The 27908-nt window shown below is 49.4% G+C and overlaps 3 protein-coding genes across 7 annotated transcripts; 1 reads left to right on the forward strand and 2 right to left on the reverse strand.

The window, feature by feature from the left end:
* Positions 1 to 967: 967 nt before the first annotated feature.
* Positions 968 to 2219, reverse strand: Vps60 (vacuolar protein sorting 60). Its single transcript, XM_001353296.4, has 5 exons — positions 2003 to 2219; positions 1787 to 1938; positions 1560 to 1725; positions 1264 to 1494; positions 968 to 1199 (listed from the first exon to the last, which is right to left on the reverse strand). The coding sequence occupies exons 1-5, from the start codon at positions 2069 to 2071 to the stop codon at positions 1131 to 1133; spliced, it is 687 nt and encodes a 228-aa protein (XP_001353332.1). The 5' UTR covers positions 2072 to 2219; the 3' UTR covers positions 968 to 1130.
* Positions 2220 to 3484: 1265 nt separating this feature from the next.
* corn (microtubule-binding protein cornetto) lies at positions 3485 to 17824 on the forward strand. Of its 3 annotated transcripts, none has more exons than XM_015187261.2 (7): positions 3485 to 4521; positions 12915 to 14920; positions 14980 to 15593; positions 15660 to 15860; positions 15938 to 16109; positions 16576 to 16800; positions 16870 to 17824. In XM_015187261.2, exons 2-7 carry the CDS (start codon positions 12932 to 12934, stop codon positions 17116 to 17118), a joined length of 3450 nt encoding a protein of 1149 aa, XP_015042747.2. In that variant the 5' UTR covers positions 3485 to 4521; positions 12915 to 12931; the 3' UTR covers positions 17119 to 17824. The 3 variants fall into 3 exon arrangements, with proteins under 3 accessions (XP_015042747.2, XP_002134821.2, XP_015042746.2); XM_002134785.3 differs by having other exon boundaries at positions 3485 to 3610; XM_015187260.2 differs by lacking the exon at positions 16870 to 17824 and having other exon boundaries at positions 3486 to 4521; positions 16455 to 16641.
* On the reverse strand, positions 17762 to 26743 carry melt (ventricular zone expressed PH domain-containing protein melted). 3 transcript variants are annotated; one of them, XM_001353299.4, is made up of 9 exons: positions 25883 to 26743; positions 22087 to 22298; positions 21770 to 22021; positions 20138 to 21697; positions 19833 to 20070; positions 19560 to 19711; positions 19360 to 19488; positions 18462 to 18743; positions 17762 to 18391 (listed from the first exon to the last, which is right to left on the reverse strand). In XM_001353299.4, exons 2-9 carry the CDS (start codon positions 22189 to 22191, stop codon positions 18134 to 18136), a joined length of 2976 nt encoding a protein of 991 aa, XP_001353335.3. In that variant the 5' UTR covers positions 22192 to 22298; positions 25883 to 26743; the 3' UTR covers positions 17762 to 18133. The 3 variants fall into 3 exon arrangements, with proteins under 3 accessions (XP_001353335.3, XP_015042748.2, XP_015042749.2); XM_015187262.2 differs by having other exon boundaries at positions 19560 to 19729; positions 22087 to 22295; positions 25883 to 26741; XM_015187263.2 differs by having other exon boundaries at positions 19560 to 19729; positions 25883 to 26741.
* Positions 26744 to 27908: the final 1165 nt, after the last annotated feature.

Raw genomic sequence — 27908 nt, forward strand, 5'->3', positions numbered from 1 at the left:
ATTTTTCAACCCGCGGCTCTTTTGTGGCGCATTTTGATGGATTAAAAAAAACGATCGGATCGGTTGGGGATTGCACTTTTGATCGGGGGATATTTTCCACGGCAAATCGTTTAATTAGCGACGACACTGGCAGTGGCAGTGGCTGTTGAGGGGGCGCGGGTGGAGGCACACACGCTTTTACAGTTACGTTTTAACAATTGATTTTTGTTGTTGGTGCTTTTTTTTTTGCTGTTGAAAAGCGAAGGTTTTTCTCTGTAAATTAGCTTAGCGTTTTTTTTTTTATTTGAGGGGGAAAATTGCGTCCGTTACAGCCAGCCGTCAAAAGACAACTAAACGGCGAACGCGAACGCTTTATTTTTGCACACAACACCGAGGGACTGCACTGAGACGCAGACAGAGACGGAGACAGCGCGCGCACACGCACACACACTCGGACAGCGGCGGCAGAGAAACACGCGCGCGTTTGCTCAAGTTCATGAGCAGGTTCGTTCATGCTCATGCAGAGAGAGAGACGGCGAGAGCGCATCTGTGTGTGAGCGAGGCTGAAAGGCGGGAGTGTGTGTGTGGGAGAGTGAGGTTAAGAGAGTACTGGCTGCAGTTGCAATCTGACTGCAGTGCAAAAGCTCTCTCGCGAAAGAGTACGGAATACGGTTCGTATGGGCGATATTTCGCCAAAAACTGGTGGTTGTTTTTTTTTTGTTTTCGGCACCCTGGCTCTCTTTGATTGAAATCCGCTCTTTTTGCTTACGCTTTACTTAAGATTAAGCAGTTGAAAAGTTTGTCACTTAAAATGATTGAAACCAAAGCTTCCACAGAGGAAGGGAGCGGGGCAGGGGAATCAGATACGGGATATTATATTCTTCATTCCGGGGGTAATAATGATCCGATCGGGAAGAGATTCTGGAATCTGGTAAATCCTATTTTAAATAAAACGTGGAATTGCTAACGAAAACAATCATAGCTGGGCTTTGTTTTTACCGGCTATTTATTGAAAAAAAAAAAAAACAGAAAATGCATACAAAGGTGAAACTTAAGTGAAATCTTTGATGGATCCAACCATATTTTATATATAATGTACAAAGCGTGCCTGAAACAGTATGGAAAATCGTGTGACGCCTGCGGATCCTTCTCTACGTGGTCTTCAGGGATGCTGGAATCTTGGGCAAGCCAAACTCGTCCGTCTCGATACCAGTGGGGGTCTATAGAAGATTAATGAAAATGTCAGCTCATCCAAGCAGTCATTCTTATAGATAGAACACAAACCTTTCCCGGGACGATGCTGTCGGCGCCTGGCTCCCGACTTGGGGCCTCGGGCGCCTTGACCACATCATCCAAATAGCTGGAGTCATCATCCAAAGCCATTTCATCGCCCAAGGCATCCAGTTCTGCCTGCAAGTCATCATCATCCACCTCGGGCATGCCGTAGGTGCGGCCCAGGGCTTCTTGTACCTCATCCGCCTGCTCGAACATGTCGGCCATGTCATCTTGGATGTCCTGCAGGAAGAAAATCAATATTAGCAAACATTTTAATTGGTTACTCTACAGAAATGGGAATCCACCTCGATTTGATCAATGTTGATCTTTTTGTATTCGGTCTTCATCTGCTTGACGCCATCCTTCATGGCAGCCACCGTGGCCTGAGTATCCTTGAGTGATTGCGCGGCATAGTTGGCCTGCTCCATGTTGAACGACTGGTTGCGCAGAGATTCGGACTGCTGTTCGTAGCTGTGGGACACACACCAATAGTTGCAGTTGAGGTCTGAGATCTATGTGGTCCTGCACTTACGCTTTCTTTTGTTTCAGCACTCGCAGGGCCTTTTGTTTGACGGAGTTCTTGGCTGGTCCCTCGCGCATCTTGGACATTTGCTCGCGATATTTGCGCAGCTCCGTCTCCAGCTTGGCGATCTTCTCATCGATGTTGTTGGCCCGAGCATCGACCTATTGGAGTAATTACAAATGTCGTCATTTCTTTGTTTATTGTCTGCATATTTGTTCTACTTACGCCCGAAATGCAGTCGTTTAGGCTTGGTCCCGGCTCCTTGGGCTTGCCGCGTCCAAAAAGGCGATTCATTTTAAAGTTTAAATAGTCTTACGCACCGAACTGGTTGGGAAATCTGCTGAGTTTTCTGGGAATTTCGTTTAAAATTTTTGTTTGATGACTAATTCTCTGCTTCTTCCTCGCTGAACAAACAGCTGTTCGCCAGTGTTGCCCTATTTAAGTAACAAAGTCACAGCCCTTGCATCGATATTCGATGCATTATTCGATAGTTGTTTTCTTTCAGAATTTATGCCGTAGAAATTATATATCGAACCATAGTTGAGATTGTCATTTTGAAATAACAATTACGAAATCGGATCTGGGCGCTTATATTGTCATTTTTTAAATAATGCGTCGACCAATTCCACCTATCGCACAAAAATGTCAATATTTTGTTGCATCGATATGTAGTATCAGAAGTCGGTATATCTGATACAACGACGTGAAACAACAGAAAAATTGAGTTATTTTGCTCAGAGTTGAGAAAAGTAGTTCGTTGAAGACATATTCTTCAAAACTATGCACATTAATTCAAAATTCAATACCTACATATATATCATCAATAAAAAAACGTCTATCGATATATCATACATTTAACTTCCCTAGCACGGCTCTTCAGGGTGACCATTTAAAATTTGTTATCCATGGTTTTTGTAACGGTACGTTTACGTGATTTTTGTTGTCCACCGATGAAAATCGTCGAAACTATAATTCTCTTGACCTAGATAATTTACTATGTTTTTTATTGAATTTTATTTTATGACTTTTATTTTTGAGCAGCTTAGGTAAAAGGTATCTTGCTGTTTTTGTTAAGCGAAGATGAAGAATAGGATGGACCCACAAGAGTAATTATTTTTTGTATTTTGTTCGGCCTAACTTAAGTTATTATCCAGATCAAAGAAGGGCGGTGAGCTAAGTTCGTTTTTCCATCGTTCTTCTTACGTAGAAGTAGGCATTTTTATGAATTTTTAAATTTTCTATCGGACTGAAATCAGCTGAGAAAAAACCATTTATCGATTTCAGCTGAGAAAATCAGCTGAGAAACTTTTAGTTTTCCGAACTACTGCAAAATATAGCAGGTCACACTGGTTGTGCTCTGTCCTGTAACGAAAAAATGAGTCGTAATTTTGAATGGGCTATAAAAAAGGGTATGGACAACAGGCCAAAACAGCCAAAGCAAATTGCAAGGTTCTTACGAAATGGTATTTTGGTATATAATAGTATATTTGATTAAATTCTTAATTTAATTTAATATTAATTTAAATATTTAAGAACAAGGAGTGTAGAAATTTCCATGCGTAGGTTTATTTTCGATCTCTCAAATCCTTGACGCTCATTCACTTTCCAACAATTTCTATTGGCGCGCTCATTTAGGGACTTATTTATATATTTTGGTATATTTCTGAGGGTCGGACGGTATATCTTATCGATAAGTCCGATAGCCACTCGTCCTAAATGAAACAACAAAAAAAATTTCCAACTCGAGCGGTCGTGTTGCTGCGCGCGCGCGATAAAGAAATTGAAAAGTCGCTAAAAGTGTACAACAAAAGTCGACTGAATCGCTTGCTGCAGGTTGTTGATAAGCTATTGTTCATAATATATTTATGCATACTTATACTATAAATATTTTATTAGTACATTTTTTTTCCTGTTTGAATGCTCTTTGCGCGCGCTTGTGTGTGTCTTTCTGTGGCGCGCGGCCCCTGAATGCGAACGGGTTTTCGGTTTTCTGTGAAGCCTTATGGATCGCATTCGCGAGGCTGGCCCCAGGCCCCAGACCCAATAAAAGCGACACAAGGCTGGCTTTTCCTTAATGCCAAAGCCTCCGCCTGTAAATGCCAAAGAGACCCGTTGTTCTTCAGGCTTGATTCAATCGATTTTTCCATTGAAACGCTGCTGCTGCTGCTGCTGCTGCTGTTGCTGCTGTAAGCGCGAGTGTGTGTGTGTTCGTGGGTCCTGCGAGGACTCTATACAAATAAACCATTTGGTTAGGTAAAACGAAACGAAACAATAGGCCCCGGAGGAAGCCGCAGCAGGAACTCGACTCGTCCTTCTTCCCGTCCTTTCCAGCTGCTGCAGCTGTTGTCGCGCGCGTATTCGTGTGTGTGTTTTTGTTTTTGCGTACGTGTGAGCACTGGAACGATCATTCCCGTGCCTGTGCAGAAGTGTGTGTGAGTGCAGAAAATTTGAGCAAATTCCGTCCGCGAATCCGCAATTTCTGCACCAACGGAGCCACGCGCAAGAGAGAGAGAGAGAGAGGAGAAGGGGACGCAAGCGACACAGGCCATAGAATCGAAAGAGAATGCTCTGGGAGGCCCTCTGACATTTTCATCATCTTCTTCATAATCCTCCCCTCCGGAGGAACAGCGCTGCTCCCGTCTCCACTCTAATCGACAATCGACTCTACTCCCTCTGTTGCTGCCACATCGCTGCTGCCTCACTGCTGCCTCACTGCTGCTGTCGCTGCTTCTGCTGCTCTGTGGGTGAGTACTCTCAAAATATTCGCGGGTAGAAAGTTGTTATGGAACACCATGATGCGGGGGGACCAAGATGGAGGTGGAGTGGGAGTGCGAGCTCCCTCTGAGTGGGGAGGGGGCAGGTCATAGGTGTCTCTTTCTCTCGCCCTCTGCGGTTGCCTGTCGTCGCCTTGTCGTGGTTTTAAGCTCTGTGGCTGTAGCTCTGCTTTTTAGCAGGCATTAAAAGGTCAGGGCAACCCGACCCCCGGGGCTTCCGTATTGTGTATCCTGGGCACGTCCCGAGCGTGCTTCATTATGCCCCGTGTTGCAAGCTGCAAGCAGTTTGCATGACATCGTCGATAATCGATTTCGAAGCGACAAGGCAATCAGGAAGAGGTGCAATTGTCAATCAGCCAAGTCAATCACTGGCTTGGCCAATATCTGGTTAGCGTTTAGCATATTCATGATTATGCGGAGCGGACATTGCAACCGCTATTCCATAATGCGATACTTTTCTGTAGCTGTGGGCTAGCCATGTGGAGCTGGAGCTGGAGTTATAGTTGGAGTTGGCGGAGTGCCGACTCCAGGAAGCCGCTAATTAAGCTTCAATTAATGCAGTTTCCGCCGAGAGTCTCTCCACTCTCAACACTCTGTTCCTTGCTTTTTCTGTGTGTGACACACGCCCCGATATGGCCGCCAATCAGCCACTTTCCGACTTACCACTTAATGTTATCTGGCCACTGCACTTTCACAGAACTCCCCCAACGCCACGCCCTTATCACACAGTCCGATAACAGACCTCTAGATTCCCGATTTGTGGCAGCCCAATCGCAATATGTACACACACACATGCACACATACATATGTATGTACATGTATGTAATTCGCGATAAACAAGTTTTAAATGTGCGAAATTTAGCAGTCCAGCCAGTTCTTTCCGTCGAAATGTGAAATGTGGTTATATATGGGCTTGATATATGTGTGTCTGGGGCTGGGGGGTTCTTTTGTGCCGCATTCAAGGTCAGTTGAACGCCCTGATTTAGGTCTTGTTTGATCTGGCAGCTTTTTGAAACCGGAGCAGATGAGCCCCGTCTCGGCTTACGTCGGACAAAAGGCAGGCCCTCATTGCGTTTCAAAGAGAGAGGGTAGAACGAGAGGACTAGTACCGCCCTGGAAAGGGGCCTGGGCCTTGGGCCTTGGGTCTTGCGCCTGGAACCTTGCCAAAGTTCTCGAGACACCACCACACAAGTTGACAATGAGCGAGGCCCTCAGGCGAGACTCGGTGGCGTCTCCAGCAGCAGCAGCTGCTCTTTGAAGTCTCTTTGCCGCTTTCTGCCATTCGGGTTTCTCGCTTTGGTTGGCTTTACGATTGCCTCCAGTCATGCCCAACAACTGTGCTCAGAGTCTCTGGTCTCTGGTCAATGGTCAAGACTGTCTGTGGCCCGACCCGCCCCACCACATGCCGCAAATCTCTCTATAATGGAGAGTGTCATGTGGCGCATGCCGCTGAAAAAGCGCTGCCAAGCGTGAAGTACACAACTCATTGTTTTTGCCACAGACCAGATTCGACCAGAGTCGGGGGCTCTAGATATACTATCTCCTATTCGTATTCGTATTCGTATTCGACCGAGTGGCGTATGGCGTATGGCACAGAGAGGAGGCGGCAACGGCATCCATCAGGTATGAAAAATATGTGTATTATGGCATGTCATAAAAAGCCATTTTCTTGATATCCCAAACACTTAAAGAGCAGCCAGTAGCTGCCATGAAAACCCAGACTCAGGCCCAGACCCAGACCCAGGCTGCGATTGCGGCTGAGACTCAGACTCGGATGCACAGAGACTTTCTCTGCCATATGACAAATAATTTCAGTAGTTGGCGGAGTAATTGCCAACGCAATGAGTTGTTGATTAAGCCAAAAGAGCTCCGGAAAGAGCCAGAGAGAGGGAGAAATGCTAGTCACCATTTCATTCCGGTTCATTTCGGTCTATTCCGGTTCGGTTGGGTTCGGTTTTAGACCAGGCCAATGAACGATTCAACGCCCTCGACAACTTAAGAACTCTAAAAACAAATCAAATTTGTCGCATACTCGCACTCCCATGGTTTTCTTGGCAATTTCGAAAGAGAGTCTGCATGGTTTCAAATGGTTTCAAAAAATGAAAGATTTTCCAGCAATCAATGCCTTTTCTTAGTAAGCAAAGTCTCCCAAGCCCTAGAGATTCCAAACCATACTACAATAACCTTAAAACCTGCCAGAAAACTAAACCCTTGATCTGATTTCAGACTTCTTTCGTTGAAATCGGGACATTGGTATACATTTAAGGTAAAAAGGCAAAACAAACCCGGATTTTTAATCTAACAATAGCCTTAACTTATCACCCTTGATTAGCCCTGTTATTAGTGCGGAGGTTGATTTAGGGGTATTTTTTGTTTATTATAAATTGCCAAAAAAAAACAGAAGAGTTTTTCGCCGCTCCAAACATCGAAACCAGAGCCAATATTTCAATGTGACTAATTTTAGAATTTATGATAAATGATTCCATTCATTGTTAGCACTTTCGGACGCCACGAAATTTGATGGGATTTATAAAAGTCTAAGAACTATAGCCGTTGGCCGAGATTGGGCCTAGGCCTAGATGTTTCTAGGGCTTTTCAAGGATAGTTTAATATGTAAAAGAGACTTTGTGGAAGAACTTTTATCATAAATGTTATTTCGTATGGTAAAAAATACCAATAAAATGAACTTTTACTGGTTTAAAGAGGTTTTTACATCAAAGTTTTTGAAATAAAATGACAATTGGTTAAATTAATTAGATTTGAATACAGAATTATATGGCAAGGTGTGTTTTATTGGCTTTAAATTTGTTGTTATGGATATTGATATTTTCTACAGAAAAGGCTAGATATTCAATCGAAGGGTGTCCCCCCCCCAACAAAGCTCCAACTTAATTTGGTATATATTTTTTGGTATATGTTTTTTGAGACTGAAGCTACATCTGGTGTTGCCTAATCTCCGCCTGCTGCCAGACTTTCCTTCAAATGCAAAACGAAACTTTTGCGTGCCGCCAAAAATTGTTTATAGCTTGCGGCATCAACAACAAAAACAAAAACAATAACAACAACTCCATCAAATGGTAAATCAACAACAATCCATGGATCCAGCGATCCAGAGGCAACTTCAAAAGCGATTCAGTCGGCCGCTTCTTCCTGCTCTTTGCTGTTGCTGTTGCAAGAGCATTGCCTTGCCCCAATGCCCCGAGAGAGAGACAGAGAGATAGAGTCGATTGCCCGATTCCCGATACCCAGTGCGGCCGATCCCCAGTGCCCAATGCCCAATGCCCAATGCCCCAAAAGCCGCGTTCGTGACAGCCATCACAGACCCGCCCCCGCCCCCGTCTCCGCCTCCGCCCCTGGCCGGGCCGTTCTTCTTCGATTCACGAAACATGCGGCAGCAACGCAACGGAGGAGTTACTGCCCCCAAAAACAAATTGAAGAAAGACTGCGAAGGCGGCTGAAAGAGGAGGGGCAGCAACGGAATCGGCTAAAAATTAGAAAATCATGCTTACAATTCTCTTTCCCGTTCTGTTCTGTGTGCATAATGCGCGATAAGTCGGCAGGTGCAACATACAGCAGCACCACTGAAGAAGGGGCAACACCCAGATGGAGAGGGAGGGTAACAGAGGGGGAGAGATGGATGTGGCATAGAACCCGGAAGAGTCGAAAAGTTCCCCTCCGAAAAGTGAACTCGTCGCCCAAGTCCCACTCCCAGCACCAGCACCAGCACCAGCACCATCACCAGTTGCAGTCGCAGTTGCAGACACACTCCCTGCTCCAATCCCACAGACATAAACTGTGCGCGCAACTTGCAACTGCAACACATTATAGCCGTGACTGCGAGGGGGCTGCGACTGCGACTGGGGGCTTGGCAGCAGATGCGGGCCTGCTTGATTGTAATTCGCGGCACAAATGTTTCACTTCATTGGAGTTTCGTGGATCGTCGCCAGAACAGGAAGTGCTTTGACAAACAACAAACGGGAACAAATCGGGGTGTGGAGTGGTTTGGGCCCCCAGGGGCGTGACCGGGCCCCGCGGGTCTGGTCTGTCCACCTGTTCAGGGAGGAAGACCCCCACGCCACACGGTTCAATAGCATATCAATTGACGAGAGTCGTCGCCGCAATCAACCATCCAAAACATTAAGTTCCATTGAGTTCTGGATGTGGGGGGATCCCATGCACAGCCCAAAAGAGGTACTGCTAATCCCTCCTGCCACCCCCAGTGGAAATAAATTGCTATAAATACCCCGTTGTATATGGAAATAAATTGTTTCCAATGCAACTGCCACAACAGACAGCATGTACACACATATGTGCATACGAGTATGCGTGCGAGTGCGATGTATGCCAGTGAACGTGCTTCCCTATGAGCATATGACACAGATAAACCAGGGAGATCGACAGGGAGCTTGCCAGGGAGCTTGCCAGGGAGATGGGGATCGCATAAACATCCATCCATATGTTGGACCCTGTATGTTTACAGTGCGTTTCGAACCTGCAAGCTTGACAGCCAATTGACGCGTGCTACCATCAGCAACAACAACAACACCTTATCGGCCTCCAAAACCAACCTAATTCAAATGTTCTACTGCACTGTATCGATTCATATTTTTCGTATATCTTATCAGTATTTCCAACGGTGCCTTCCCGGAAAAGAGACGAATCACTTAACGGAAGAAATTTACAGACTGCACAAGGCCTTGATCGCAAAAAATACCTAATAACGACCACGAATGTAGTTGTTTGAATTATATGGGACGCCACCAAAAGTCGCTACTGACGTAAAATACATTTCTTAGACTCAATAAACCAACAGTTTTTGTAAAAAAAGGACAATATCCATTCAAGATAATATGGAAAAACATTAAACCAACGCTGGAGAGGCTTATGTTATGTGAACCTTAGAATCATATATGTACCTATCATACCAACCAACAACCCATGCAATATCATGCACACGATATGTATGTTGATCTTGTACCATTCTCCTGCATTCTCTTTTGGACCATCTCGAGTGTGCCCTCAAAAACGATGCCCTTATAGTCATGAAACGCACTGCATATGCAGATTCAGATTCACGTTGGAACTGTGATGCGATGTGTCTGTGTGTGGGAATGCATAATTGAGGAACAAATTGCGAAAGCAGTTCCCAGAAAACAGCTTGACCGTGGTCCGGACCGAATGGCGTTGATCTGAGAAGTTCTCTCGAGAAGAGCATTTATATGGGATGGAAAACCTTTTCGTAATCCTCGTAAGCCCATGAATGAGAGACGAGAGGATGGTGCTACCTGCCTGTATCCAGGCGGGTCCTCTTAGTGTCCAGCTGGCAATAAAAGAGAAAACTCTTTGTAGATCGAAATCAGGTATATCTTGTTTTTCCCAGAGAGCCTGCCGGAAGAGCCTGCCCGTACCCTCCGCTGTTCCGCTCTGCTCGATGAAAAGATGCTAATGTGCGGCAGGCAGGAGGAGGTGTCTCCGCTGTGGCGGTGCCAGTCGCAGGCGAAGACATCAAAGGCAGCAATTAGCGTGGAGCCAAGCGCTAAGCCGTTTCCCATCCACGCGCTTTTTGCACTCGTCGCAATTGTTGCTGTGGCTGCAGCAGCAATTAAGTTGGCATTGCCACGACACTGCCACGTTCGGGGCAGCCCTATTTTTGCTCCATCAAGCGCTTTAATCGAATTAGGGGCTATGCGGAGCTGATGGAGGAGGACGCTGTCCCAGCGACTGGCAATTGAGAGCATCGTCCATTGATTGGAGCTAATGTGCCGTGACGACTGGCCCTTGAAGGGTTTCCAGACGGTCTATTCTCCAGGCGGCACACCGCTGCGTGTGGGCGCCTTGAACTATCCGCCATCCCTTCGCCCTGTCCATGTGGCAAGAGCGTCAGAGAGCTCTCTCTAGAAGTGACAGAGGCGACTCCGATAAGGCGTTGCGGAACGAAACTTGTTTCTCTCAAGCTTCGGAAACTTGCATCTTTCACTGCCAGGGCCACTCGGATCGATTCTGTGGATAGTGGCGGCGACAACTTCATTCCCGACGACCCGCTGTCTGCGGCTGTCTGCTTTCAATATGTATCCAGTAGACACTTTTTGTGTGTCTACTCCTCGTATCTTTGCGGTTGCAGACATGTGTGGCTCCGCTTCGTTTCGTTCCAGGCCCTAGTGGGGCCCCCCTGCCTCCACGCGGCACTCAGAAGCTCCCCCTGCCCGTTGTGGCATCCTCAGCGCCTTCAAGTGGCCTTCATTAGACCGCTGTCGTGTCTAGGGCGGAGGCCTAGAGCCTGCCTGTTCTTTAACGTCTCTTTAAAGTCCACTCGAGCTAGTAGAGTGGCCCGACAGCCGCAGCGCCGCAACGCCGCAACGCCGCTTGAGACAGCCTTTAACATATCGTAAAACAAGGTCGTTTTCAGGATCCAAACCCATTCTCGGGCTGGAAAAGGTGGAAAAGAAACGGACCAACAAACCGGTTGGCACTCTGCCAAAGCTATTCGAGGCACCTTCGAGGCACATACTCGTACTAGCATTCATTCGCACACAATGTGTATTCGTAAAGTGATTCGCTTCAAATGAACTTGCAATTATCTGAAAACTGGAGCAACTTCATTAAGCTGATTCTCCCCTCGCCTCCCCTCCCCTTCGCACTCTCTGCCGAAAACAACAGCAAACTCGTGATGAAATCTCCAAAATTTTTGGGCTTGGGAGATCTCTGGGAGATCGCATAACAACATAACAACATGACACTAATGACGTGTGTGTCTGGGAGACCAACACAAGCCACAAGCCTCCGCAGGCAGAGGAGACTCCATTCAGGGTGGAGAATATCTGATACTCTCTCTCAAAGACGAAGCTAAACCTCCTTGTTCCTGGCGACGAGAGCTGTGGAAAATACATACAAAATATGATGTATGCACGGGTAGTAATCTATCAACTAGAAAGATGGCAAGATGCAAAGATGGATGCGATAAAGTGCGAACTCCCAAGCGAATCTCTGGGACAACAATGTGCCACACGAAATTGGATGCGAATTTGGAAAGTTCCGCAATAATGCTTTGGCCACGAGAGTGTCTCGGCTGGGGCACAACCAAAACAGTTGGGTCAATGTGCCCCAAGTGCCACAGAGATGCGTTGTCAACGACACTGAGAGAATCAACCTTTGAGATCAATCGGGAACAAAATGTGGAATAGCTGGCACTATTCGAAAATTCCCCTTTTGACATAAATTTGCATGGAGTACCCTTAATACATATTGGATTATTATCATTGTTGAAAATTCTAAGGAGCAAGAAGTCTGTTTCTGCTCGAAATGCGATTAAAACTTTAAACAGTCAAGGTATATTTTGAATATAGAGTTTCTAATAATTTGTACGTATTAATTGTCCAATTGTTGGATGTGTTCTTAAGTTACCAACTAACGAATGGTTATGTGTTCTCTGAGAGAATACTTTGGTATAGGTATGATCCGGCATAACAACAGACTTAATACTAAAGAAAATTAAATTTAAGAAAACCAAAAAGTCTACTTTATTGTTATTAGTATTTATGCAAAGTTTTAAGTCACTAAAATAAAAATAATAATAATATGGTGTATTGATAAGGTGAATAATTAAGATTTGTTGTGTAAACTTCCCATAGGCGAACGGATACTTTTGTTCCGAATGACACGAACACGATTCACAACATGTCATGGAATGGAAATTCATTTGGTATTGGCTTCAATCTTTGTCGAAAGTCGAAAATTACCATTTAAATCTAGATTCTTGCTCGCCTGCTTTCCTCTCAGTGCACGAGTGTTTTGGCGATGAGACAATGGGACTCCTCATAACTTATTTATGCCCCCAGACCCAACCGAGAGCCAACGCAGGCGATGTGGTGCCCCAGTTCTGTTTGGTGCTTGGACAGGTGTTGCGGTGCCAGGCAGTGCGGTGCGGTGTCGTGTCGGGTCATGTCGTGTGGCTGTCTGTCGCCTGTGAACTAGTTCGAGTCAATCACAGCCTTGGGGGCCTTTCCACTTTCCTGGCCGCAGAGCAGTTGTGCCATTCCATCTGCCAGATCGAAACGGATCCATGTTGCGTGCATGCGTGCAACTTGACCGAAAAAATGAATAGTGGCCGAATCGGTGGCGGAGGAGAAGGAGGTGGTGGGGCCCGGCACGGGAGGAATACCTATTTTTGCATTCGGGGAAAAGGTCGGTGGCATGCAACTTGTTTGTGGGAAAGGAAATGGGAGCGGGATGCGACCGAAATGCCAGCATCCCAAAAATACGCAACCGAAATGTGGGTCGCCACAAGTGAATCACTCACGAATCACGAACCACACTCATACTCACACTCATCCTCTCTCTCTACTTGTTCTTTGTCTCCTCCTCAGTGGGCGAGTGAACGACCATGTCTGCCACGCTCTTCGACATGGCGGCGCAACCGGAGGAACAGCAACAGCAACTGCAACAGCAACAGCAACAGTCTCTCCTGTCGACTCTCGAGGAGCAGCAACTGGTGGCCGGACTGGCCTGTCTGGAACTGAGCGAAGGGATCACAGCGACCAGCAACTGCGATGGCAGCGACAGCGGCCTGGACGTGGCCAGCAGCTGTTGCCTCTCCCGGGTGACGCTGCAGCGCGGCCTCAGCAGCACCAGCGGGGGCTACACCAGCAGCAATGGCCTGGAGGACATCTACGACAGCTGCGAGCTGAAGGTGGTCACCAGCGGCACAGTGGATCTGGCTCCCAGCGAGACTGGCAGCGAGAAGGAGTCGCCTCCGAGGCGCACGAGCACCACCAGCGCCGTGAAGAAGAAGGTGGCCCTGTTCGAGCCGGAACAGAATGCAGAGAACGCCACCCCGAGGGCACAGCCCCTGGAGCAGCTGCGTGGCCGAGTGGCCAACCTAAAGCGGGCCGTGAGCTTGCCCAGAAACAGTGCGGCACCTCCGTCCCCGGCCACGCCGTCAGCCGGTAGCCGCGAAAAGGCACGGCTCTCGTCCTCCTCTTTTCGGGTGCCGACCACGCCCACGGCCACACCCACGTCCACGTCCACGTCCGCGTCTACGCGACTGGCGCGCCCTCAGAAACCCGATACGCTGCCCAGCGCCCTCAATCGGGCCCAGTCCGTGCAGCGCCTGGCCCAGGTTCAGAGAACCCCATCCCTCAGTCGGGCACGGACGCCAGGAACCCCCTCCGACGATGGCCGCTGGCCAGCTAATCGGGGGGCAGGAGGAGCCCGTCGCGGAATGTCAGTGACCCCGGAAGTGAATGTCAGTCGCATGAGGGGCAGTCCGGCACCAGGGGGAACCTTGCCTCGCCGTCGCAAGCAACAGTCCGTGGAGGATCTGACGGGCGGACGGCTCTCCAGGAGCAACTCGATCAGTCGAGCCGCCGCCGCCGCTGTGGATGCCAGGATGACGTCCTCGGTGATGGTGGTGCCCACGAGCAGGCGGAGCTTGGCTCCGGCCACCGCCAAAGTGAACTCCCTGCGGCGTCCCCTGCAGGCGGTGCAGGGCCGGACGAAGATCTATCACGAGACGGCAGTGCAGACGGCGCTGACCAGCGAGGACCTGGAGCAGGTCCTGGGCGGGGGTCTACTGCAGACGCGAGCTCTGGACGCAGTGGAGCAGAGGGATCAAAGTAGCCAGGCGGAGCCAGACCAGCGGGACTTTGAGCTGGAGCAACTGCGACAAGAGGTGCGCCAGCTGAGCGGGAAACTGCAGCGGGAGCGGGAGGAGAAGCTGGCCATGCAGCAGGAGCTGCACCTGAACACGGAGCGGGTCATGGGGATGCTGGAGCTGGCCCGCGTGGTCAGCGCCAGCGCTGGGACGCCCACATCTGAGGAGAGCAACGAAGGAGGCGGCCACGACAGCCTCCTCATGCTGGAGTCGCAGATCCAGATGAGCGGACATGAGCTGTTCGAGCGCCAGCAGGAGATTGGCCAGCTGCGGGCCATGTGCCGCACTCTCCAGTTGGAGATGCGCCGATCACTGGCCACGCAGCAGCTGCTGCTCCAGGAGAAGACAGCCATCGAGCTGGAGTCCAGCGAGCTGCAGGACTTCCTGCAGCACGAGAAGGCCGCCCAGTGCGACGCCCTGCGAGAGCTCGAGGGGGAGCACCAGGCGGCTAGGGCACAGTTGGCCCATCGCGAGGAGGAGGCCAAAGTGCTGCGCGACGAGTGCCGGCACCTGGTGCGGCTGAATGAGCAGAGGCGCCAGGAGAACCGGCTGCTGCAGACCAAGTACGCGGCCCTGGAGACCAGGTCGCGGGAGCTGATCCACCAGCAGAATGCCTCGGTGGCAGGCGCCTCCACAGCCCTCTCCGGACTGCACTCCCGGCTGGATGGACTCGTGGAGCAGCTGGTCTACTCCTACAGTATTTCCGAGCAGGATTTGGAGGTAAGTGGACCCTAAGTAGTGCTCCTGTGGCGGTTCTAATCCTTTGAAACTCCTTGCAGGACATCCGCTTTCAAGCAGAATCCGAACAGGTCCATAATGGCGTTAGGCCCAATGGACTGGACCTCCAGCTCTGTCCGGCCACTGCTGGCGAGGCCATGCACACGCTTGTCCTAGCCAGCGATGGCTCCCTGTCGCCGCAGCGCAACCAATCCTTCATAGCAGCCGTCATCGGTGCCATTCGCCAGGCCACCACACACTCTGGCAAGCGTCTCTCGCTGCGTCAGGCGGGAAAGCGCAATGGAGGAGCAGGATCAGGAGCAGGCGGCGGAGGAGAAGGAGGAGGTTCCACTCAAAACGGGTCGGGAACAGCCACAGCAACAACGGGCCATGAGCAGCCAGGAGAAGACTCCGACTCGACGGAAATGCTGGACTCTGAGACGGAACCCTGCCTGCTAATGATGGACAATGTGTTGGAGGATGTGGTCCATCCGGACTCTCACTCACACAACATGGTCTCCTCCTGCACGGGCATGATCTCCCAGATCGAGCTGCCCACAGAGATGATCAGTCACCAGAACGGAGGCGACGACTCGCTGCAGCAGCTGTCGCAGGCCATCACCAATCGCCAGCAAATGGAGCTGCACATGCACAAGATCAGTGCACTTTCCATGAAGTAAGCCATCGCTACCTGTTGTTATTTTAAAAAGCATTAGTTCTCATGGGTTTGGTCTCCTTGCAGTCCACGCGATCAATGCAACACAGAGGAGCTGAGCTGCCACGACTCGCTCGCAGAGCTGCCGTCTCTGATGGAGTATAGCACGGCCCAGGCAGTGGTGGATCAGGTGATCGAGGTGGACACGCTGGTCACCAAGCTGCTCAAGGTCCTGAGACTTGTTCAGCTGGACAACGACAATTGCATCCAGCAACTGATTGTGGACAAGTGAGTGGGGGGATTGTTTTGAGCTATTGAGCTTTGACTGATTGCTGATCGGTTGGTTGTCTGTGGTTTTTTCGTAGGAACAAACTACAACAGCATAAGGAGGACATGCTGGAGAAACTAAAAGACTTGGAGGACGTCAATCTGAAGCTGCAGGACGAACTCATGGATGCCACACAGGAGCTGATGATCAAGGGGAGCGACCTCAGCGGGGCCAAGGCCGAGATGCAGCGCCACCGCAACGAGATCGACGTAAGATTCTAGATCTTGATTTAGTGGATCCTTTTGTGTTGCGCATCCTTCGAAGACATTTCTATATATCGTTTTTCGTTTATCGGCAGATATATATACTATATTTTCATATGTTACAAACCAATCTCTCGACCGCGATCTTATTTTATTTTTTTTGAATCATTTAGTTTAGTTGTAGTCTTAAATCCAAATAAATCACTTGGCTTATTTATCTGTTGTGTTCGGCTTCGGCCTTGGCTTCGAGCTTCGAGCTGAGATCTTCGTATATAATTTGTTTCACTTTGTTTCCAATCATCACTCAATCATCTCCACTCCATCAACCACACGACATCGCTGGTGCGGCAGTCACAAATCAAGCTCAAAAGCGCACTCTTTCGTTTAAAATGAAACCCAGAGCCCAGTCCAGAACTAACCAAACTAATTGCAAACGCTAATCCTTCAACCGCTAACCGCTTCAACCGGCCAGCGCCTCAACGAAGACATCTGCACGCTGAGCACCCTCTGCAGCAGCTACAAGAAGCTGTCGCCCACCACAGAGTTTCCGCCCATGCGCCTGCTCTCGCCCCCCAGCCAGGACACCGAGCAGGGCGATGTGGCGGGTATCCTCAATCTCCTAAAGATGTGGCAGGCCGGCGGTCAGCTGCAGGATCCACGCCTCAGTGGGTATCTGCAAACGCTGTGTGGGAGCCAGGTGAGAGCCATTGAGAGAGCCATTCAGCCACATCGAAAGCATCTAACTTCTTTCCTTCCCCTTCCACAGGTCCCGAGTCTGCCGCAGGACAACAACAATGTGGAGCGCCTGAGGATCTACGCCAACCAACTGGAGCACGTCTCGCGAGTCCTGGGGGATGGCCTGCCCTTGGAGCTGCACACGCCCCTCCAGCAGCTGCGGCAGGACATGGAGACCGTCAGGCTAAACGCCAACTGGACGCAGCTGCTGGATCTAAACGAACCTGACCACAATGCCAATGGGGATGTGGACTTGGCCTCATCGTCGCAGTTGCCTTGAATCGTGTCAAATTGTTGTTAATTCTCTAGTTAACTATTAGTACTATTGAAAGTTGTTTAATAGATAGTTACAAATGTTTGCGTCCAGCTCTCGTCTGTAATGCAGATGGAAGTCACCAAACTCCAAACTCCAAGCAAAACTGTAGTTCTAAATGTTTTAGCCCCTCCAAAGGTGGAACTATTTTAAGAAAACAAATATTGTCTTACAAGCTGCTGCAGCAGTGCCATATGTAGCATTTTTGCTGAAGGAATCAGTTCCTTTATCCAGTCCTGGCGTCCCATTGAAAGTATTAGAGGCATTCCTGCAAGGAATGCATTAACCTTGTTCCCAAACCCAATTTTCAATTTTAAGCTATAGTCGATTTTAGTTCGATTGAAAAGAGTTTCGTTTGCATTTCTAGTAACAAGATACACATACAAAAAAGATGTTTTATCAATTCTGTTTTATCCGATAGCAACGATAGGTATTGCCACAGTTTATAAGTGTGTCAAAGTCCCAAATTAACTTAAAAAGACGCGTCCATTTTCCACTGCGAATATTAGCAGCAGATATTAAGAACTCCCTACCATTACGGCCGTAGCTCTGATTGTATGTAGATAAATCTGCGTTAGCATTGGGCGTGGAAAGGTGAAACTCTCGATCCGACTTTGAAAGCAAGCTGTTTGTTTAATACACGTACAATAAATAAGCATAAACTAAATACATATGTATAAAAATCAACTATAAATGAAAAAACAATTTCGCAAAATTTTTGAAATCCCTTGAAACGGTAAGTACTTGCTAGATAAGTCTATGGATAATAAGTACATGTATATGTATGCTGTGTATATATAGAGTAATATATATATATATATTGTATATATGGTGTATTTAGTGCGTGGAGGGGGATACAGCTGTCCTCTGGGCGCCGTTGTCCCTTGTCTTTTGTGTGTGTTGTGGTTGCTCTGTCTTTACATTTACAAATAATCTCACAATGTGGGTGCTCCGCATCCTAACATCCTAGCCCTCTAGCATCCTAGAAGGAGGGCTTGCTGCTGCCCATGCTGCGGGCCGGCAAGCTATTCGTCTTTGCCGTGGGGTTGTCGCGGGCCTGCGAATGGGCCACCACGATGCTGAGGCACTGCACCCACTCCTCGGCATTCTTGCCGTCCTTCGGCTTGAGTATTAGGGTCTGGTCGGCGGTGAAGATCTCAAACGCCTTGGGTATGTTACGTGCCCCCCGCGACACCTTAACCGATCGGATCTGGTTCACATCGATGCTCTCTCCCCCGCTCTGAAGAAAAGAATAAACCCAATCGGAATTACGATCCTCTCGTATAGTGATTGCTCTGGCGTGCTCTTACCGATCCCTTGCAGGAGAGATGGGCACCGGAGAGCGTGAAGTAGCGCGTCCGCCAGCGCCTGAACAGCCGCCACTTGCCCTTCTTCTCCTTCAGCTGGCCCTCGATCATGGGCTGGTTGCTGCCGTTAAGGAAGCCCACCGCCTTATCCGGATGATTGCACAGGAAGCAGCCCCACTGGTACTCGAGTTCGTTGCAATTCGGATTGGATTTGTCGGTGATGGAGACCTCAAACACATCCAGAAATCCCGAGTGCCGCAGTTCATTCACGAGTATCTCGCGGTCCTAGAATTAGGTCAAGGATTGGATATATGCATAAAACGAGCGGGAACGTTGTGAGCCGCGGCAAGGGCCGCGTATATGTATATCTAGTCTTAAGATTTATTTAACCTACATATATCGAAACCGATGAATCTCTCTCTCTCTCTCGCTGTTTTTAAAAGGCATTTTTCATGACAGAAGGAAATAGATAGATAGATAGAAAGAGAGGAACCAAGACCCGTAAATACTAATTCTTTAACTTTGTCTATCCTCCTTTCCACATATGGAATTATTTTATTCAAATTTTCCTCTACTGTTACATATTTTATATCTCGCTCCCTCTAAGGGCACACACTGCACGAGGAAGGGTGTGTTTGTAAGAGAGAGAGAGAGAGAGAATGAGTAAGCGCGTTTCGTAGTCCCTACAAATGATTTGTTCCTTCTGGCTAAACCGATCTAAACCATATTACCGAATGTAATTTTCAATGATTCAGGCACATTGTGAAATCGCAGGAGACTGAGTACCAAATTGGATTGCTCTAGCTCTTATGGTCTCTGAGGTCTAGGCGCTCATCGAGCTGTCGGAAACAATTCCTTCTGGGCGTACTCTTTGAGTATTGGGTATAAAAAATGAACCCACCTTGACCTGGGGAAATTGGCTGGTGACCAGCTCCGTGAAACTTCGGTTTTCGCACTTGAGTATCTGCCAGATGTTCTTGAGATTGCTGATACCGGATTCGCGTGTGCTCAGCACGCACTTCTCCTTCACCTGAAATGGGAAGTGGGTGTCATGATTAGGTTCTGCGACCTGTACGGATCGGTGCGGGGTTTCCCACTTACAAAGTGCCGCACTTGAAAGTCCAGGAACATCATGTGTATCCAGGTCTTGGGGTTGCGGGTGCGCATCGTGAAGCACGTCTTCGAGTAGAGGCAGTGGGGTCCGCGTATCTGGCAGGCGAAATGCAGCTTGGCCACCTTTTTCGTTCGTCGCTCTGCGAATTCATTGGAAACTGTGTGATGTGTTTGTGTATGGATGTGTTTGGTGTGTGGGGTGTGGTGTATACGGATGGTCAGAGATCGAGAGAGGAGCCAGAGATCGAAGCACAAGCTTACCCTCGATACTGCAGCGCGTGGGTGGAGGCAGGTGCTGCGAGACCTCGTCCATGTAGGACTTGATCGAATTGAAGTTCTTCTCGCAGAACTGCTGGACGGGATCGCGCATTATCTGGTACGGCTCGAAGGTGCTCATCCTTTGGTCCATCACACTGTTGGCATTGAGGAGGGTCCGACTGGTGTTGTCGCTGCGTCGCGGCGCCACATTGGTGGTTGGTCCCGAGACGATGACTTCGCTCTGCAAATATCAGTGGATCGTTAGCAATCAGCTTTCATTGGGCATTATCGTGCCAGATTCCACTTACATTCCCGTTTACGGGCAGCTTCATCACCGACTTTGCGTTGCCGTTGCTGGAGGATGCGCTGGGCAGTGCTGGCGAGGCATGGTGCACGGACACCGCATTCTGAGGCTGCTGTGAAGGGGCCGCAGCCGCAGCTGCAGCCGCCGAGGCTGGAGGTATGGAGATCGATCCCACCGACTGATTCAGGGCATCCGTGCTGTACTTCATCAGCACCGTGCTGGAGTTGAGCAGTGTCGAGGGCCCCTGCGAATGGGGCCGCACCTTGGAGGGCGACGTGGTGACGGTCACTCCGCCAGAGGTGACGGGAATCCCGTGCTTGTTGTGGCCCGTGATGACCACATTGTTGCTTAGCGGCGGCACAGGCGTCACGGGCGGGTTGCTGAACGTTGCCGGCGTCTTGGGCGTGGCCCCCGACTGCACCACAACGTTCCCGTTCGAGCTGCCTCCCGGCTGCTGGTTAATCTGCGAGTTGCTCAGCCGTGTCATGCTCTTGTGGAGGCCTCCGACGGAGCCGCTGGCCACATTCAGCCGCGTCACGCTCCTGTGGGTGTTGCTGGCTGGATGCAGACGTCCCGTGCTCCTGGAGTCACCCAGTTTCACGCGCCGCGTATAGCCCGCGTGCTGCGCCGTTGGCGTTGGCGTGGATGTGGCGATGGGCGCTGAGGTCGGAGCCGCATTGGGCGTGGCATTGACAGTGCTGCTGCTGCTGCTGCTGGTGGTGGCCGCCTGTTGGATGATCGGTGCTGCAACGGGAGCTGGCTTCAGGGGGGGACTGGGGCTGGAGCTAGTGCTGTTCAGGCTGACGATAGTGACGCCGCCGGAGGTCTTGTTGGCCGGGACACTGCCCACATCCTGCTGGGAGCTAAGCGCCGCATTCTTCTGCCGCACGCAGGCCAGCACCTTGTCCGTGAAGAGCACGGGATATGCCGAGCACAGCCGCGTGGCCTCCTGCTGCAGCAGCGCCTGGGTGGGCAGGTGCTGCAGCACGAAGTCGAGCGCCTGCTGGGCCGTCACCTTGCTGCCGATGCCCGCGGTGGTGAGGATCTGGGCGCACAACGTGGCCGTGCTGGGATTGGTCTTGGCCGCCAGACGAAGCTGCTCGAAGTGGTCGACGAGCAGGTGGGGAGCGTGCTGCGCCAGCTTGAGGAGGATCTGCATGGTGATGCTGGAGGTGTCGTTGTCGAGCAGAAAGCCGCACAGCTGGGGCACGCACTCCTCTAGCACCTCGGGCGACTTCTGCACGATCAGAAGGTAGAGCTGGAAGACGGCCATACGCTCCTGGGGGTCACACTGGGGCAGCAGCGGCATGAGCAGCGGAGCGTGTGGCGTCACCGCCTCGGGGGTGACCTCGTACACCTGCGAGAGGACGCGCAGCAGTCCGTAGTTGCCGGAGAGGATGGACTCCATCACGGACTCTGTATGGGGACTCAACAGGATGGCGTGGTCGATGGCCGCCAGCGACAGGTAGCTGGCCAGGTTGCGCGACAGCTCCTTGTTGCCCTTCGGCAGGAACTGTACGGCAATGGGCAGCGCAATTTTCATCAGTTCTTTCTTATCGTAGTTCTGTTTGCGTTCAAGTAGAGTGGATTAGTATCTATGATCATGGATGATTCTATGATTCTGGGCGCCACTCACTAGAAATATGCTAGAGATAATGTCAGCGGCGATCTTGGCGTGCGGCGGCTCCTCCTTTGTGGCGCTGGAGGGTTGCAGGTTCCAGAGCAGGCAGGTCTTCAGCAGGTCGACCAGGGCGGCACAGTAGCGCTCCGCACTGCGGGTCTCCCGGATGCAGGAGAGCACCCGCGTCACGCAGATCTCCACCACGCTCTGGTCGTTGTTGTTCTTCACGTAGTCCGCATGGGAGATGATCGGGCTGATCTCCGAAAGCTGCAAGCGAGTGAAGGTGAAGGTGGATCGGGGTTCATAAAAGACTTGCTTGCAGATAGACCTACCACCTCCGTTATGTCATCCACAATGTCCGCATCGGGCACGGAGAAGAGATCCCCGGCCCGGGACAGGTCGCGCTTGGCGAGCACTTTCGTGAACAGGTCGTGCATCTCGCGGGGTTCGCTGGAGCTCAGCTGGAGGTGGAGGCTCCCGGGAATGGCGGCTGGCGGTCAGTCAGTGGCCTTCGTGGCCAGCGGTGCCTCATCTGTGGCAGCTGCTGAAAGCGAAACGAACTCGAGTTAGGGACTTGGCTGCTGTTTATTTTAGTCGCTGCATTTTTTTCACTGTCATGTCTGGCTGGCTGGCCCATTGCCAAAGTTCAGGCGCCTCCGGCAACAACTTTTTTATCTTATCGGCCGGCAGTCGCAAATGCGCGAACTAGTCCAAGTATAGCGGCCCCCCGAAGCCCCTGCCGGGACTGCCCAAATATCCGAATCGCTCCAGAACGGTTTCTGTTCTGTTTCTATTCTGTTTCTGGTGCACTCGCAGTGCTCCAACATACCACAATAGCTGTATAAATAGAGACGTACTTGTTGCATTGTCTAGTCGCGTATTATCTGGATTTAGATGCCCTTGCATAGCTTCTGTTTGAAGCGGAAAGGGTACTAGGCTTTCCACTAATATAATATTACATCAGCATGATGATATCTTGTCTATCTATACGGCCACTCGATAATCGGAGTATCTTTATTGAACTTTCGGATGACTAGTGTGGGTATCCAATTCCATACCCCTCGGAACATCTGAGGGATCTAGAGGAATCTGCTGTTCTGCTGTTCTGCACTTTCTGCCACTGCACTACGAGACTCGTACAAGTGATTCCACGAACTGGATGGAATTCGGTTTTACTCAAATATTTCCGTTCAGTTCTGTTCTGTTCCGTACCGCACCGTACCGTGGGGTTTCCCTCTATCGCTTACACTTGGCTCAGTTGTTTTCTCTGATAGCAGGCACAAGCTGTTGACCAACTTGCAGCCGTCTTTGGGCTTTGGGCCTTAGGCCTGGGTCTGGGTCTGGGTCTGGGCATGGGTGAGGAATGGAATGCGTTTGGGCCAAGCTGTGGTTGGCTACGGATTTTGATTAGATGCGCAAAATTCCGCTGGGGGATTAGCCCCGACTTAACGGATCACTGGGGAATTTGCTTGGTGGCCACATGAGTGGGCGCCGAAGAGCTGACAGAGAGGGAAACGTCATTTCTTGTCTGGCACTGCAGTCGCGCCATCAAGGAAGCCAACGCCAACGCCAACGCCTAAGTTATTAAATTTTCAAATAAAAACCAAAAGTTGCATAATCCATAGAGGGGGCCAGTCCAGTCGTCCGTCAGTCGTCAGGCAGCTCTGCACGCGAATTGCAGACGGTCTTGTCTTGGGTTTGAGTTTGAGTTTGGTTCGGGCCTGGGACAGACATTTGCTTCCTGGAAACCGGGACAGCGACAGAGACAGAGACTGGGACTGGGACAGGGACGGGCAGAGGGAGAGGGTAAGGAGACAGAGACAGAGACAGAGACGTAGCTCTTTGGGTTTCTTTGGTTTTCTTTTGGCTTGTGGTTGTTGTTATTTATGGCTCATTCGCGCTCAGGTTGCAGCACCAACAACAAACAGAAAAACTGGTTAAAAAATAAATAAAGAAGCAGCAACAAGTCGCAGCAAGCAGCAGCAGCAACTCAGAGCGCCCCGAGAGAAAATTAAAAGAGAAATAGAAACACACATATGCACATGCACATGTGTCTGTACGAGTATATATGTACATATGTATGCACGAGTACGAGGTATACTCGTAAGTAATGGATGGGATGGGATGGGATGGATGATGGCGTTGGCTAAAACATAAACCGAAACCGGTGCGGCAGGTTAATACACACGAAGCACGGACCACGACCACGACCACGATCACAGACCACGAACCAAAAGCCAAGAGCCAAGAGTGCGGTGGGGCTGTCGGGCTGTGGGGCTGTGTGGAGCGGCAGACACAGACTCGTAGCTCAAAGATTTTGGAGACACGAGTGGAAACAAAGGCTGTGCCAAAACCAAAACCCAAGACAAGTCTCGATTGGAGGTTCCATAATTCTCTGCTTCGATCTTATTTGCATTGCCCCTCAAATGGCAGGGGTCAGACCTGTCCGTCTGGCTATAACAAAATGGTAACAACTTTTAAGCCTTTTAATTACCAGCGGTTCGTTGTGATCGGTGTGCGAATGACTCAATTTCCACTCCGATCGAGAGATCGGGGAGACAGAGAATGCGTAACCCTATCTGTGAGGCCAGGGCTCCTCTGGTGGGCAACCAGGTGGCAAGGCCTTCGGCCTTCCTCTCCTTCTGCGGATTTTTTGCAAACCCCTCTCTGGCCCGCCCTAACTGTCCGCAGTCTCACATAACCGTCACACTGGTCGTATACGTATTCCGATACCAGGCTAACATTCAGCTTTTCCGACTCGCATTGCGTGCATTGCCAGTGTTTTGTTCTTGTTTGTGCATTCTTTTGTCACAGTCGCTGCTCTGAAATACCTGGCCAGCGGACAGTAGACAGACAGAGCCCGTTGCCAGCCCGGAGCCAGCGGCCAGGGGAGCGTCAAGTGTCTCGATCGAATGCAACGGGCAATGGGCGACGGGCAACCGACTGTCCAGAGATCTGGCGACTGGCGCGACTGCAATTACCAGTCAGAGTCTGCCACGGGGGTGGGGGCGGGAAGGGGCTAAGCGGGGAGTTTGGCGAACGGCAGTCATAGAGCTGGCCGCAAAGCACCCAACTAGCACGAGTATCAGTGGCCGATGTTGTGTCTGGAAACCCGTTTTCGATATTGCCTTTTTTCGTGCACAGAGCACCGACGGGCCACCCTACGCATGCGCAGACAGTCACCGTCACCGTCCCCGTCATTTCTGGGTGGATTGGTACGATAATATATTTGTCTGGCTGCTGAAATCTGGGTTGCAGATGTCATCAATGGATGATTTGTTTCTGGATGCGATATTCCTTTAGGTTAGAAATGTGGGGATTTAATCTATAAGTTTTTGTTTGCCAGCAGTTTCATGGTATCCGTTCGCTTATGGGAAATTATTCACACATAGCACGGATAGGATCGTTGGATAGGTCGCAATGATAGCTAAAGCTCTAAAAGCACTATCCTTGAGTTGATTACCGAATCAAGATCTGTATATCACAGAAGATAATGCATGTTAGAAAATATCTGAAGCATTAGGATGGCATGGCACTGCGCTAATATTTGCCTCATGCTATCACCTGGGGATTTACAACTTCTCTCTCTATCTACCGAAAAACAACAAAACTCAAAAGAAGTATATTTTATTCGTCTTTCCCGTCTACGGATTGCTTGGGGGTGGGTTGCGAAAAGTAAAGACAACATCAACACGGTAATCCGAGAACCAGGGAATGGATAGGAAATAGAGATGGTGATAGGGGGATATGGGGATGGTTGAAAAATGAGCGGCGCGTGAAACTTATTAATGAAAAGTGCCGCAAAATAAGAAATCGCTGCGAATTAGCACAACAACAGGAACACGAATCACATTTGGGGAATATTCATATAGTAGATCCCGCCGCGTATAAGCCCACCCATACACACTCAAACTCACTGAAACGCACACACAAACACACCAATACTGACACACACACACGTAAGAATTTTTTTGCAGATTTGAATGAGGCTTGAAGCACGGTTAGAGGAGCTACCTGACTACCTGGCTGTCTGAATTGTGTCCGCGATGAAACTGAATTTGAATTTTAGCGTTGAATTTTGAATTTTGGATCCGATCACAGCCCAAACGGTAAATGGCCGAAACTTACCGAATTGCATCTGAGGCTGGCAGACAGCTGGCCATATCAGTGGTGGTGCAACAACTGCTGGAACTGGTCGAAGTAGCTCTCCCTCTCCCTCTCTCTCTCTCTCTCTCTCTCTCTCTCTTTCTATCTCTCGCTTGGCTCTCTTTGTGGCTGGTTGAAAAGGTAGAAAATGTTGCTGTTGCTGTTGGCCAAGTCAGCCGCACAGCCGCAGATCCGTGGTTGTATTTGTTGCCGTTGCCTCTCGCTTTGGGTGTAGTTCAATAATAATATAATTGTTGCTGTTGTTGCCGTTGTTGTTGCTGGTGTTGTTGCTGGTGTTGTTGCTGGTACTGGTGCTGGTGTTGCCGATAAAGCAAAAAACTTGGTATTGCCGTTAGTGTTACTTATTTTTTAGGGCCGTGCTTTGTTGCAGCGCCAGCGCATTGCTTTTTATGCAAATTTTCGTATATTTCGTCCGTATATTATGTATATTATGTATATTCGCGTATATCTTGAATTATTTGTTCTTTATTGGACCTCCTGATGTGTGAGTGCGCCAACGCTGCTGCCGTTGTTTTAGCCACAATGCCCTGCGTTCCACTACGCCTGATTTCTTTGTATTTTTGCTAATCACATTTTGTTAACACACACTCGCGCACACAGGCGCACACGTATCCGTACACACGTACAAAAAAAGAGAGCGGCCAGCGAGGTGAGGTATAGACCAGACCCACCGACGACGACGACGACGACGACGACAGCGAACGAACGAACGAAAGACTCGGTGCGCGTTGGCCAAACGAACGGCGTTAAGGCCCAAACGTAGAACCGGGAATGGCGAGGCCTCAGCAGCCCAATTGTCTGACTTGGCTCCGATCGCTCCGATCTGGCCATATATCTGCTCTTCCGGCCGCTTCTCTCTTGTTTGTTTTGCACGATCGCCTATGGTATAACGATTTATGTAGGGTAAGGAACACTCAGGGAGTGGTTTCTTCTTGAGGGACATAATTGCTTATACAAGCAGTCGACACTTACAATTGAGCAGCTTAAGTCCCTCAAAGAGCGGAGTGACCGTACCATTTATTGATATATCATGATCGCCCGCTCTCTGCGCTCTTTATCTCTCTCTCTCTCTCCGTCGCTCACCATTTCTGTTCACCTTTATCGTCTCCTGACGCGTTGATACCTTTGCTGCAATGGGTAGCGAGTGGTATATTGGATTTATGGCAAGGCGCCTGTAGATCAACAATAAGATAAATACATGAGAATGACTCTAATGACTTATTTAGTACTATGAGACTAAGTATAGGTACATATGTATGTATATCATACGTTTTAGTGGGAATTAAGGGAGTCACCTGTACGTGTCAGATGTGCTTAACGATGTAGGACGAGTGGGCAGATTATATAATCATTTTTACAATACAACTTGTCATGGCCCTGATCCGTGATGGTTCGCTGGAGATACAAATATGCAGTTGATTTCTAGCAACCCTAACGTTTCATGCGCCTAATTTAATTATAATAATACACAATGGATCATATGTATACATATTGAGTTTCTAATTCTATTCGTATCCCAGCGAAACACCACATGTGCACACATATGTATACAGGGCATCATATCGTCGATCCTTCTTGGTTAGCTTATTTCTCTTTTTGCCTACACAAATTTATCGCCCTTTTTGCTTTTCGCCTTTCATTCATAAACAAAAAACCAAGCCTTGTTGTTGGTTTATGTTGGTCGGATTCTGTTCTGCTTCGGCTTCACCTGTTGCGCAGCCCGAGTGCTTGGACTCATGTTGCTAGCCAGCACAGAGATTTTTTATACCCGGTACTCGAAGAGTATATGGGTACTATATTCGGTTTGTGGTGAAAGTGGATGTGTGCAACACCCAGAAGGAAGAGTTCCCGACCCCATAAAGTAAATATTTTCTTGATCAGCATCAATGGCCGGATTAATATAGCTATACGTTGGTGTGAGAAGAGAGAAAGGGATACAGAAGTGGCGGGATAAAAAATTGAAAGAAATAAAATATTCTGAAATTCG

Source organism: Drosophila pseudoobscura, chromosome X (assembly GCF_009870125.1).
Source record: "Drosophila pseudoobscura strain MV-25-SWS-2005 chromosome X, UCI_Dpse_MV25, whole genome shotgun sequence".
In the NCBI taxonomy this organism is placed as follows: domain Eukaryota; kingdom Metazoa; phylum Arthropoda; class Insecta; order Diptera; family Drosophilidae; genus Drosophila; species Drosophila pseudoobscura.

Bases quoted from the DNA above. Each gene is read 5' to 3' on its own strand.
- melt (XM_015187262.2), bottom strand. From the start codon at position 22,191: ATGCACGACCTGTTCACGAAAGTGCTCGCCAAGCGCGACCTGTCCCGG. The intron at 22,022-22,086 runs GTAGGTCTATCT...ACTCGCTTGCAG, and splicing joins TGGATGACATAACGGAGGTG to CTTTCGGAGATCAGCCCGAT. The intron at 21,698-21,769 runs GTGAGTGGCGCC...GAACGCAAACAG, and splicing joins TTATCTCTAGCATATTTCTA to AACTACGATAAGAAAGAACT.
- corn (XM_015187261.2), top strand. From the start codon at position 12,932: ATGTCTGCCACGCTCTTCGACATGGCGGCGCAACCGGAGGAACAGCAA. The intron at 14,921-14,979 runs GTAAGTGGACCC...AACTCCTTGCAG, and splicing joins TTTCCGAGCAGGATTTGGAG to GACATCCGCTTTCAAGCAGA. The intron at 15,594-15,659 runs GTAAGCCATCGC...GTCTCCTTGCAG, and splicing joins ATCAGTGCACTTTCCATGAA to TCCACGCGATCAATGCAACA.
- Vps60 (XM_001353296.4), bottom strand. From the start codon at position 2,071: ATGAATCGCCTTTTTGGACGCGGCAAGCCCAAGGAGCCGGGACCAAGC. The intron at 1,726-1,786 runs GTAAGTGCAGGA...TGTGTCCCACAG, and splicing joins GTGCTGAAACAAAAGAAAGC to CTACGAACAGCAGTCCGAAT. The intron at 1,200-1,263 runs GTTTGTGTTCTA...AATCTTCTATAG, and splicing joins ACAGCATCGTCCCGGGAAAG to ACCCCCACTGGTATCGAGAC.